The 13,511-nt window shown below is 37.1% G+C and overlaps 2 protein-coding genes across 3 annotated transcripts in view; both read right to left on the bottom strand.

Moving 5' to 3' along the window:
- The window catches only part of LOC128030777 (ephrin type-B receptor 5-like), a 40,039-nt gene extending 37,172 nt beyond the window's left edge, over nt 1-2,867 (bottom strand). Inside the window, exon 1 of the mRNA XM_052618735.1 lies at nt 2,744-2,867. Coding sequence (XP_052474695.1) covers nt 2,744-2,807 — 64 coding nt within the window. The 5' untranslated portion in view covers nt 2,808-2,867. The remainder of the gene's footprint in view (nt 1-2,743) is intronic.
- A 1,428-nt stretch (nt 2,868-4,295) lies between these two features.
- Nucleotides 4,296-13,081, bottom strand: LOC128030779 (solute carrier family 2, facilitated glucose transporter member 3-like). Of its 2 annotated transcripts, none has more exons than XM_052618736.1 (12): nt 12,926-13,081; nt 12,138-12,275; nt 9,006-9,116; nt 8,748-8,908; nt 8,427-8,667; nt 7,825-7,987; nt 7,510-7,697; nt 6,600-6,704; nt 6,352-6,453; nt 6,183-6,251; nt 5,862-6,062; nt 4,296-5,772 (listed from the first exon to the last, which is right to left on the bottom strand). In XM_052618736.1, the coding sequence occupies exons 2-12, from the start codon at nt 12,159-12,161 to the stop codon at nt 5,527-5,529; spliced, it is 1,611 nt and encodes a 536-aa protein (XP_052474696.1). In that variant the 5' UTR covers nt 12,162-12,275; nt 12,926-13,081; the 3' UTR covers nt 4,296-5,526. The 2 variants fall into 2 exon arrangements, with proteins under 2 accessions (XP_052474696.1, XP_052474697.1); XM_052618737.1 differs by having other exon boundaries at nt 12,138-12,272; nt 12,926-13,069.
- Nucleotides 13,082-13,511: the final 430 nt, after the last annotated feature.

Here is a 13,511-nt window from a genome sequence, read left to right on the forward strand (position 1 = left end):
CATTTATTTGGCCAAAAAAACTGCAAAACCAGCAATAGTGTGAAATATTATTAACTATTTTGCATTTTAACAGATTTTTAAATTAAATTTATTCCTGTGATTTATTCCAGTCTCCAGTGCTAAATGATTCAATATGCTGATTTGTCAAGAGACATTTTTATTATCTTATTATCAAAACAGATGAAAACAGTTATATTTTTGTGAACACTGTGATACCTTTTTTCAGGAGTCTTTGATTAATAAAACATAAAAAACAGCGTTGATTTAAAATAGAATATATGAGTAACTTTTATATCAATTCCACGCTATTTGCTGAATAAAAGTTTTTTTTTCTTTGTTTTGGGAAAATATATTAAAAAAATCACTCACATGAGATGAAGACTTCAAACGTATCGATATAGCTTTATAAAAGCTGTTTAATTTCACATGAAGCACTTCACCTTATGTGGGCTGCCATTCTGAGACCTGTCTGATGTGGTCAGGAGGGCATTTTCACTAGCAGACCTGCAAATGCCTTTCAGAGGTCTTGAAGGTACGGGACACTATGTGAATAAAAAGGCAGCGTCTGTGTGAATGGCTGTAGATTTAATTAAAGGTGATGAAGGGTCTTTGCTCCAGGAGGGCAGGTACAACTGTATTAGTTTAGAGTTATGGGCCTGAGGGAATGGCCGTGGACTAGTTAAATGTGATGAAAGGTATAGTATTTTGCTATAGGAGGGCAGGTAAAGGGGTTTGCTGAATTAGTTTAGAGTTATGGCCTTGAGGGAACGACTTAGAGTCATTAGAGCAGAGGTTTGTTATGGGACTGAAGTGTATAGCAGTCTTTAATTTAGTATTATTGCAGTATGGGCACAAAACACTCAGACTGGTCTTTTCTATCCATATCTTTGTCTTAAATGCAGTTCTGTGTATGTTCACAATGTTTTTTTTTTTTTTTGGAAATGAAAAATTCACTTACACCCATGTTACGATAGCAGGGAAAGCATGTGCTAATGCAAACTCTCCAGGCTATGTAAGACACTAATTACTCCCAAAATGTACCAAGATTTCACATTGTAAAAATGTTGTCATGTTTTGTTGAATATCTATTGACTGATTGATTGATTGATTGATTGATTGATGCTTATTTGTTTGTTTATTTATTTACAGAAGCATTTGAAAATTTGGGGTCAGAAATATTTTTTTATGCATTTTTGTAAAGAAATGTTTGGGGTTACCAATGCTAGTCAGTAAAAATAGTAATATTTATTACAATTTAAAATAGCAAAATTTCAGTTTTTCTGTTTAATATGAATTGAATACATTTTAAAACATAAATTATTTCTGTGATATGATGATTTGTTGCTCAAGAAACATTTCTTATTGTTATCAGTGGTGAAAACAGTAGTAATTATTATTATTATTTTTGTGGAAACTTTTTTCAGGATTCTTTGATGAACAGAACTTTCAAAAAAACTGCATTTATTTTAAATAGACATAAAAAAAAAAACATTTTTCCAACAGTGTAAAAGACTATCACTTTTGATGAATTTAATGGATCTTCGCTGAAAAAATGTTATGTACTTATTTATTTACTGGTAATCTATTTTATTTATTGCACCATATTTTTTATATTATTTTTAAAATCATTATCGTAGCTGTAGTATTGTCCATGCTTTTGTTGTGTAAGATGCATTGGTAATATTGTCTGTATAGTAATCATGCTTTAAACATTTTCTTTACTTTGGAAAGTACTTTAATTTAAACTGATGAATAGAAATGGTTAACAACAGTTGGTAACAACTATTATGCACCAGTGACAGCAGTGGCCCTCATTTGTAATAATCTGATCAGGTATAAATATAGTTCTTTCCACTTTTTACACTGCATAGCCATAAAGTTACATATGGTCTTTACCATTCATATGCATAAACATGTGCATTCGTGTGAAAAGTGCAAAGCACAATGGCTGATTCTGATAAGTTTGGAAAAAAAAAACAGTAGCACATATGAGCTTCTGTGAGACAACATGTTCTTAACAGACTCTGGCATTCAAATACCTCACACACACACACACACACACACACACAGAAAATGAGTCACTAAGAGCTTTTTCACAAGAGCTCTTTAAGAGATGCCAACTTCATCAATCCATCTATTTAAACTGCTCATGTCTGCAATGCATTGACTGAAAACACCATTTAGCCAATAGAAAAATTAGACAGACAGAATGAAAAATGTATATTGAAGTGAGTGGAGTGTCTGTATTGTCAGAGGGCTGAATGGTCTGTGGGGAGGAGAAAGGTCATTATAACAGTTATAATATCTGAAAAGGGGGGCAGTGAGTTGGGAAGGTTGGGGGGTTGAGAGAGTCAGAGAGAGACAAAGGTTACACAACAAATTATTCACCCCTCCGCTGGCTCTATTCTACACCCCTTTGTTAAGCATAAATGCAGCTTGGCAGGGTCCACAGAGAGCTCTTCAATTCACAGTAACATCTCACAAACAGCCACTCATTATACAGTACAAGAGTCCGCTCAGATCATCAGCCTCAGCCTGACACAAACACATGCAGATGGAAACGAAAGTGAACTGTTCAAACCCCAAACAGACATACAAACTCATTCAGAGACTTCTACACGTTGACACACACTCCAAACTGGACCGGACAGTAGGAGACCAAACCCCCCCACTAAAAAACTAAAAACAAAACAAAACAAAAAAAAAAGCTGAGAACACCAGGGGAGCAACGGAAGTTTCATACCTTCTTCTGCTGAACTGTGCTGGACCACAAGAGAGACAGACAGAAAGATCCTCCACATTTCCATCAGAGCAGCACACAAGAGAAGTCCAGAGAGGAAGAACAGAGGAGAGGGAGACAGGAGGAGAGAGGGAGAGAGAGGGAGAGAGGGAAGGGAGGAGGAGTCTGTCTGCTCGTTTTTATCTCAGATTAAAGAGAGGAGAGAAAGAGAGGGGGTGGGGGAGCAGGGAGGAGTATTTATGTATGATGATGATTATGACTGAGAAGTCACTGAGCAAAGAATGAAGAGGGGGGGGGGGGGGGTGAAGGGACCAGTAAACTGACTTTAGCCACTCACCATGACAGAGAGCCTAACTAGTTCATCTTGTTTGCAGAAAAGTGTCCGGACATGCAGGAGACAGACGCTCTCACAGTCAAATTTGTTGAAGGCTCTGGTTTGGCATGCTGATAGGGCACAGCCAGCCAAATTGGAAATATGCATCACTCAGTAAAAGAAACTTGGAAACCTGCCTGTGTGTTTTCTTTTCCTCTCTTCTTTCAGTTCCTTCTTTTATTCCTGGGAAAAAAAAACATATTTTGAATATTTTCTGCTAGGTTTGGTCATGTCCCATTTTCCACACACACATATAGGCTACAAATGTTATTTAATGTAGACAGTCATTCAGAAGCTGCTGAACTCCAGAAGTCTACGGTGTTGTTCAATTATGTCTTTGAAAACAGCGCCCCCTGATGGACACAGTGACTCGAATGAATCCAGTTATAAAAGTAAACTCGGGAGAAGCCTGATCATTCTGTCCAATCATTTAACACACAAGTGAAAAAGAAACCGTATAATCTGACCATTTTTTCCACTCACAGTCTTTGAGGCAATCTCCTCCTTTTTTTTTTTTTTTTTTTTTTTTTTTTTTAGTCTATTTTGATTTATCCAGTTCCGTAGTCCCAATGGAGGTATTAAAGCCATGGCAAGTCTCTACAAGTACAAAAAGCCAACTTCGTTTAGAAAAAAACTCGATGAGCAGGGGAAGTTGTCAAGATTTAGAGATTTTACAAAAATAAAATAAAACAATCGTATCTCGTGTCATATCGCAATTGTACAATGTAACGATTGTGAGAGAGAGAGAGAGACAAATATAAATATTTAATTAGTTTTAAGCATGTGTAGTTAAAAGACTAATTAAAGTGCATAATTAAAGCACAGTGGAAGATCCTCTTTAAAAAATATATGTAAATAAACCTGATGCTATCATTAGAGTATACTATTCCGTTATTGTAGTTTACAATTAAAGCAATATCTGTTTGCATACTTGACTTGTATGATATGATGCAACATGGTAAGAAACAGACCTGTCATGACACAAAATATATATACGGTTCCTTTGATGTGAACAGTCACAAACATTCAATCATGTGCAATGGGAATGTTTTAATCTGGTCAATTTCACAAAATAAATATATGCTTCCAAGTGCTCTCACACATTTAGGACACAGTTGTTTGAATAATAATAATAATAAAAAAACCATAAGAAATTGAAAATAGCAATATAAAAACTATAAATACAAACAAATATATAAATTTATTTTAAACACACAGTCACAAAAAAAAGCAAAAAAACAAAAAAACATCTTTGGTGTGTACTTGATAGAACTCCAGAAAGTATCTCAATCATCCAGTCAGAATAGTGCTAACAAAAATATATATTTACACAGTAGAGCAAAACCTTTACAGTGTACAAAACAACAACTTTTACAGTGTCTTAACTACCCCCCAAAACCAAAAGCCTAGTTAAAAACCTCAAATCGGGCTATTAAACAATAAATGTGTGCTTGTGATGACTGGTGACATAATTAACTTGAATATGATTCTGTATAAATACTGTCCATTGAGTCATGTTGAGTGACAATCATCATGAGAAATACTTAACTTTTGAACACCATTTAAAACTGATACTTCATCCCTTCAGCGGGACTTTTACAACCAATATCATCCACATAAACAGCAACACATGCTGAAATACATAACTGGACATTCATTCATTAATAAGTTTGATCTGTTTTTCAGTACAAATATCTAAACACTATTTAAAAATGTAACTGTAAAAATTGTGTAATATATTACAACTTGTTAGAGAGAATATAATTATAATATTATATACTAAATATATAAATGAACATGTAAGGGACACCCCAAAACATACTGGAAATCTAGAATTTAAAATCCAATTTAAACAGTTAAATTAATCCTTTTTGCTAACCAACTATTTAAGTCAAAGTAATCAGTTGAATATGCCATGATTACTGACAAGTGCTTAGTGCTCAGTAGAATGTTAGTAATCTTAAAAATACAACTAAACTCTAAGTCTAATTAAACATACAGTCATTTAACATCTGTAACAAACACTTCCTAGCTCATAATGACTTCATAACTGCCAATCATAAAAAGGTTTTCAAAAAACATAACATTGTTTAGTACCTCCAGGTCAGTGGACATGGACATTTTTAAAACCCTATCACCTTTTCGGAGTTAACCCAACTCAATAATAATAAAAAAGCCACAGTGGTTTGACGAAAGCAAATAATTTGAACAGCTGCTATCTGTAACACATGCAGGGTAACATTGGAAAATATTTGTCAAAACACTGATGTGTGATATCAAGTAGTCCATCTCACTGATCTACCTGATAAATACACCACGCTATCTCTTTCTAATAATGCCCATTATTTAGCTGCATCTGTTCTCTACTGTGGGCTGTATGTGTGGGTTAGGTTTTATTTTTCTCTAGGTTTGCTCATCTATTTTCGTGGCCAGGTAATTCAGCCATCTGAATCTTGTCTGTTGTTGGGGATACTGGCATCGTGACGGCACCCTCTGGGGAAGTGTAGTTTGTAGCACTGGAGCCTGCGGCATTGGAAAACCCACTGGCGATGTCCTCAAACGTCCGGCCTTTGGTCTCGGGAACCCGGAAGTAGGTAAACACGAAGAAGATGATAAGGAGGATGAGGAATATGATAAAGACGTACGCCTCACACAGTTTCTGAAAAGGAAGCAAGATCACAATAATGCGTTGAGTTTTTGTGTTCTTGAAAAGCGTGATACTGATGAATTCGTTGACAAGGCTCTCACCAATAGTTTCGGGAAAAGCAGCCCGACAAGAAAGCTGGCGGTCCAGTTGCAGCATCCCGCCACAGCGATGGCCGCCGGACGTGGACCTTGAGCGAATAACTCTGCCACGATGAACCATGGGATCGGTCCAGGGCCCATCTCAAAACTGGCCACAAATCCGAACACTGCCAGAATGGCCAGAATGCTGATCGCTGAAGTTCCCTGCAAGCCGTATGCACAAATCGAACCATTTGGAGAGAGACACAGAGAAACAATACATTTAGGGGAATGACTTCCAACACAGATGTAAGTTGGCATTCTTTAGTAAGATCGTACACTGACCCCTGCAGATGCAGAATCGGAGATGGCAGTCACATTAGCAGTCATTTCTGCCTTCGCTCCTGTAGGGTTCTTAAGGACATAAAAGACATAAAAATGTTAGTGGTTTATCATTTAGAGCTATTTAATGATATGTAATGCTATATATAAGTCCCAAAAGTCCAAAGCTCACCACAAGACCAAGAGAAATGGTCATCAGCAGAGTACAGACAGCCATTCCAGCCAGACCGATCATATGAAGAGTTCTTCTTCCTGCCCTCTCCACCAGGAAGAGCTGTTGAGCAAAGCAGAGGGAGAATCAAAACACAGCCCTCAAGATACAACGTTTTAGTATGCTCCTCATAAAAGTCTTTAAAAATGGCACATAACGAGGATGGTTTTTGTTTATGTGAGTATTTTAGCTCAGCTGTGTGAACTCACAGAGATGACAGTGAAGAGAGTGTTGACTGCACCCACTCCAATGGTGGCAAAGACTGCCTCAGTGATACCTGCATTTCTGAAGATCTCCGTAGAGTAATAAATGACCTGGAACATTTACAAAAAACACAGCTTTTCAACATTGAGGGCGATTCAAATCAACATTATAAGCTGAAGAGGGGGGGGGGGGGACATGCAGGGAAGCCTAGTTCAAGAATTAAGGGTTGAAAAAACACTACAAAAGAATCATTAATATGTTTGTCTTGTTTTTCAGTTAAAAAATCTAAACATTATTTAAAAATAAAGATACATTTACTGGGGAAAATTATGTAATGTATTACAACTTGTTAAGAGTATTATTAAAATAAATGTTTTTATTTTATGCATAATTTATGCCAATGAGGGAAAAATAAAAATAATATATAATAGTACATAGTTTATATACAGACCACAGCAATCCATCTAGTGTTATAGCATATAATTTTCTTCCAATGTGGAGTTAATAAATTTGTTCTGACTAATCTTCTATATGGATTATGAATTTCTTTCTTTATTGTTTTGCATTGTGCTTGTCACTGCCGCTTGCAATGATAAGATGACGTACAGGTCAAAGGTGGAGCGGGACATGTCCGTTAAATGCATAAACATTAATTGATTAAATTTACATTGTAAAATTGACAGCCTAAATATATAAAGAACTGCATTTTTTTTTTACTTCTATACCTCAAAACCCAAAGCTTTTGCAAAGGAAAAAAAAATAGAGAGTAAAGATATCTTGTTTGATGAATATGTTACCTGGAAAACAAGGCTCTGTTGGCTATAGAAATGTTTAAAGGGATGAGCTGATCAAACATCCGATTTGTATGTAACTGGTGTGGGAACTTTTGTATGAAGTGTGGCGTGTGAGACTTACAGCGTTGATGCCGGACAGTTGTTGGGACAGCTGCAGGACTATGGCGATAATAAGAGGCTGCCTGTAAGCGGAGTTACGGAACAGCTCTGGAATAGAAACCTTCTTCTCCATGGACATCTTCACGGCCTCTTCCTTCATCTCACGAATGTCGTCCTCCACATCTGAATACCCACGAAGTCGTATCAGCACTGACAGCAAAACAAAGAGAAAAAGACATACATAGTCAGCACAGAAGAGTAAATGCACTTTAGCTGCTCCAGCACTTCTGTGATTGAGGCGGGGGCGGCAGGCCTGGAGTTGAAATCGCAGGCTCACCTTGGCGTGCCTCTTCCTCCCGGTTCAGAGTGATCAGCAGGTATCGAGGGCTCTCCGGGCAGAAGATCAGCATGATGCTCTGTAACACTGCAGGCACTGCCGTCAGGGCCAACAACAGTGGCCACAAAGACTGAGACCCCAGCAATGACTCCAGACCTAAGATCTACCATGAAATCCACAAAAATGACCCTTTTATAACAATTTTTTTAGTAAACATAATAAATAGATTGCAAAGCAGTAAGGATCAATTCTGACCAAGTATAATAAAAAGGGACTAAAGCCTTCAAGGTTCAAAAAGGAGCCATAACCACCATAAAAGTGTCATTGAAATGGTCCAAGCCATACAAAAAAATGTTGTAATGCAATTGCAAAAATGACTTGTAAAAAGCTATTATATTACATCAGAAGACTGAATATAACACACAAATGACTCAGTGACTTCACTTTCATGATGCTTTTGAATTGTTTTCAAGCTTCAGTATATTTTCATCAAGACTTGTATATGGGGTTTGAATGGGAAAAGACTGAATAGATAATGACAGATAGTTTCTTTTATAATGTGAGCTATCCCTTATCAACATTCAAAGATAGGAAAATCTAACCTGGGCAACTAGGATGCCGATGACCACACCAAGCTGATGAAGGGTACCAAAAGCCCCTCGCAATGCGGTTGGAGCAATTTCTCCCACAAACATGGGCGTCAATCCTGTACACAGGCCACAGAATGCACCAATAACAAGACGACCCACTATTATCAACTCATAAGAGTGGCACACGCTGGATAAACCCATCAGGACTCCACCAATCAGAGCCAGGATGTTGGACAGAAGCATGGATTTCCATCTGTAATGAGAAGATGGATGCTGAATAAAGTGTGTACATTTGTTTTCTGTTAAAAGAAACAGATTTTTTTATTTTCTCACCTCCCTAGCTTGTCAACTAGAGTGCCAACACTAAGAGACCCGATCATGCCGCCCACATTGAAAATGGAAACAGTTATACTCCACACTGTTGTCAAAGTGGATTCATCCATTGGCATTCCAGTGCGCTCCAAAGACACGTTTCTGATGAAGTTCTTCACTTTCTGATCATCAACAGAGGAGATTTGATTCACAATGAGTGATAAAGTAATGAAGTGTTGTTTTCTGAAGTTTAATTCTACTCGCGTAATGAACACTTACCACATCGGGTGCATTGATGACGCCTGTGTTGAAGCCAAACTGCAAGGAGCCGATGACAGCCGTGGACACGCAGAACATCAGGTAACAGGTCACAAAGGACATCTTGTCCCCCTGACAAAAGGAAGCAATACACGTACTGTGACATGCAACATTTTAGAGAGTAGAGATGAAAGCAAGATAGAAACTGAAGATCATCAATTCATTCATTTGAATTATACTTCCTCACATTCAAATTCATGTTTGCTACTTCAAATCAGCAACTGAATTGAATCTAAAGACATTCTCAATTCAGTTCTAAATGGTTCACAAATTCTGACATATTATTACACAATACAGTATTTCCCAGTTTGTGTGAAAGTGGAACAAGACAGCTGCATAAATTGTGTAAGCAATAATAACTGGAAAGCTTGTGTCTCCATGTGTCATTTTTTCCTGAACAAAATCTGAAACTGTCTGGCTGCTCTGATTCTCTAGGTCTGTTCCTATATCTTGTGTCAAATTCAGAGAAATTACAACCTAAGCTCACTGTCAACAATGTATCTTCTGTACGGCTGCAGAAGAACCTAAGTTGGCCAGAGATTAAAGAGTTAAAATCTGCCAGACTGATGAAACAAATAAATGTCAGTGGCACAGGAAAACCCACAAAAAACCCCACAAACATTTAGGCGAGTTCCTACTAGTTCTTACTAGTTTCGCTATGTGGGTAATAGATTCTAAAGATTAACCGTCTGAAGGCCTGTTATACGGTGTATTAGGTGACATTTGTTGGACATTTTTTAAAGGTAATTTGCAATGGTTTTCCATGAAGTTATAATAATCTGTAGTGGATTGCTTCTGAGGAACTTCCTCAGTACTGCATTTGGCAAATGTCAGTATGAAAAGAAACACTGCACTCCTATTTTAATATATTGAATATTAATATTTAATACACACATATATATATATTTGCTCCCCAAATCTCACCATGCAACCCCCAGCCACCCGAATGGAACTGACCACATTAATTTATTAAATCAATACACATAGTGTTAGACTCACTTAATAGATTTATAATGAGCTGCAATAGATGCAAAATTCGCACACTTGGATTGGAAAATTCCATTCTGTCGGCCCATTGTAAAACAAGTAAGAACCGGTCAGGATGCTGTTCATTTTATGTTCAAGTCTGAACATGCCAACTGAACCCTGCTGTAAACATTCATTTCTCGTTGTTGGTTCCCTTTGCACATCTTGGTTTCTTAAATCAAATGACATGATGCAATCCAAGATGACAAAGCAGTTTATACAATGTTCCAATACTCCCACTGTATTTTTTTATATGTATCTCTTAAGGCGATGAGTCAAATCATTTGAAAACTAATAGCCTGAACAGACATTAACCAAGGATATCTCATTAAACCCACTAGCGAAACACTTTAGCTACACAATCAGCTTGCAAATCATGAGGGAATTAAAAACAAATCACAACATTTAAAATCTGCACCAGATGCCCATATGCATCCCCTAAATATTTGCTACAGTTCTTCCATGTTAACCGCATTTTATATATATTGGAACATTGTAGTAAAACCTATATCACAAACTATGGTACACGTTATGAAAACATCTAGAAAACAATTGCCATAAAAATAAGAAGATTATGCATAATACATTTAACACCATAATTTCTGCATTTAATCTCATGAAGAGGAAGAACACTTTAGCATACTTTTATAAGAGTGCTTACAAAATGCAAACTGAATGTTTTTTTAAGGAAACTTAATCGAATGTTATCTGCAATTAAATTAAAATGCATTCTTTTTTAAATCTATATTAAATGCAAGGCGCATGCTTTTTTGACTTCTTTCTTGATAATCGGGACTGTATATCTAGGTTCTAGAGCTGAGCAAGTTAACGTGTTATTATCGCGGTAACAGATTAATGGATTAACGCCGACTATTATTTTACCGCACATTAACAGTTTTTCATTATTATGAAAGTCTGTTGCTCACCGGCTCTGAATACACATACAGACAAATCATGAGTTACAGGAGGGGATGCTCCTGATCAAATTATTTAGGCTAAGCATCAACTTTCACAAATCACTGTCCACTGTTATTTTTTTAACAGAAAAGAATGCAACAAGCTCATAATCACGACTTTATAAGTTGAAAATAGGAAGTTCCTGACAGCAAGTGAAGACCGCAGAAAAGCACTCTCGCTCAACACAGGAGTGAATGATTTTTTTTTGTGGTTTATTATTTTGAGTTGTTTGGGCCATGGTAACACAAGCCCCTATCACAATATCCTGCTTTACAGATCTATCACTTTTGCCGCTCAGAAATATTGACGCAATCATGCAACATGTATCAGAAGATCTTCACTCCGGTCAAGTTAGTGCTCACACTCACTGATCTATATATAACTGAACTACGCTCTTGCCCACCTCTTCCAACTGAGCCAGGGACTGCTGAACTGAGAGATCACACTAGTCAAACGAACCAGGCTTTGGGGGTCAAATGCACTCTGGCACGGTTAAGATTACCTAGTGCGAGCTCACCCTAATTACTCTCTGGCATCCCGCACACACGAGTCTCTACACGCCCATAAAGTCTTATCCCGTGCCGCGATCGTGCAGGTCTCTAGGAAGGAGCTTGATGTTATTACACTTTTGTTCATATAGCAGTAGGACTACTTTTAAATTAAAGTGCACAATACACTAATTTTGAATGCATTATTAGTTTTATGCATAACAATGCTATTAATAGCAGACAATAATGTGATTTTTTTATTATCGTTGCCTAGCACTAGTAGCTTCCTAATTCTATTGTGTTGAAGTATGTTAAAGTGTACTGTCAAATATACTGACAAGCATTTATGATCAACTAAAGTATACTTTAATGTTATTTCACTTAAAACTTGTGATGTATTTAAATATATTTGTAATTACTCACTGTTAATGATGAAGCTGTAATTTAGTACTAGTAATACTGAATAATACACTACATTAAAAACGAATGTGACATGAATTTCATTTATGACTAAATGCCTAAATGGCATATGTAAAGCATTTACTTATGGATCATAAAGAAGAAAGCTAAACATCACCACTCATTCTGTATAAAGGCAGAGTCAGAGGAGAAAAGACTATACCTTACTGTCCTTCATCTTCTCCATCCTGCTCTCTGTTGAGATTATTGCGATTGAGACAGAGGTCTTCTGTTTTTCCTCTTTTTGCAGTGAATCCAAACTTATGTTTTCAGGGTAAACACAAATTTTGCAGAGGGCCTTCTAGAGGGATGGAAAAGAATATGAATAATAGTTGTCAGCAATGCTAAGGAATGAGACAATCCTTTTATGTATTCATCGAGAACAACTACAAAAAAAAAAAAAAAAAATCAATTTCCTGCAACGGATGTCTGCTGTGTTGAGATGCCAGTTGCAAATCAGTATTGTGCAAAGCACATTGCAAAGTAAATGTGGAAGTCAAATACAAGGGGCATCTCTGTTAACACAAGATCCACCCTATGTATTGCTCAAACAACTCAGTGTTAGTGGTATTACATCAAATCCTCGATCCTGCATCAGTCTTGCAAAAGTTAAACAACTACCATTTTAAACAGTCTACCAGTAAATAAAATAAAACTTGCTTTAGTGAACAGCTTCATGCAGTTCCTTGACTCATGACATTAATATACTTTCTGTACGTTCTGATATACTGTAAGTTAGTAATAAAATTAAAAGTGGTCAAAGTAGTACAATGCACTTCACTGCAGGCTGATTTTAAAGATTTAAGGCAACATTCGTGACATTTTAAATAGCCTACTAACAGTTAGTAATGAAGCAGCATCATCGTGAGAAATTAAAATATCGTTCCAAGGCCAATTATTGTCCTTTATATTTCTATGTAATAATAATAATAATTAAAGAATTATAGTTACGTTTATGTTTGCAGAGCTCGTGGCGATCAGGTAGGTGTGTGTGTTGAAACACTCTCGCGCTCGTGGCTTTTATGGCGAGTGAGACACGAGCAGCGGCACGTTGCACTTCTTGTCGTCACGTCAGTGCTCCCCCTGTTTCTGTAACATCTGAGTCACTCGACTTACATCCTTTAGTTGGAAATGACGGCCGCGTCTCAAAAACTAGTGCACTGCGCATCCTCCTGGTCAGCATCTCGAGCATCACTTGGAACGCCCCATTGAAGACCGAAACGCTGTCTACATAGGCAGCTCACTAGGTTTTGAGACAAAGCCTGTTTTAATGTCCTTATTTGGTTATTCACCGCATAGAATGGACGTGAATCGCTTCTCTGTTCCTGTGGCGCAGCATCCCACCAGATACAAACTTGCCAAAAGTTGCCATCTTGCACAATAAAACCGTTATTGATGTCATGTGAGTGATTCTGTTAAAGAATGGCATCTTTTTTCCCTTTTTTTTTGTAAACAAGTATTCTTCTCTTCCGAGACCGGACAATTTGCGGGGTTTGCTGGCACGTCACACAAGTGTGTGATCTAGTGATAACAAATG

Source organism: Carassius gibelio, chromosome A16, assembly GCF_023724105.1.
Source record: "Carassius gibelio isolate Cgi1373 ecotype wild population from Czech Republic chromosome A16, carGib1.2-hapl.c, whole genome shotgun sequence".
Classification (NCBI taxonomy): Eukaryota; Metazoa; Chordata; class Actinopteri; order Cypriniformes; family Cyprinidae; genus Carassius; species Carassius gibelio.

Excerpts from the sequence above, each read along its gene's own strand:
- LOC128030779 (XM_052618736.1), bottom strand. The coding sequence starts at position 12,161 with ATGGAGAAGATGAAGGACAGTAAG. Across the intron at positions 9,117-12,137 it reads AGAAGATGAAGGACAGTAAG|GGGGACAAGATGTCCTTTGT; the intron begins GTATAGTCTTTT and ends TCCTTTTGTCAG. Across the intron at positions 5,773-5,861 it reads TGCTTTTCCCGAAACTATTG|AAACTGTGTGAGGCGTACGT; the intron begins GTGAGAGCCTTG and ends CTTCCTTTTCAG.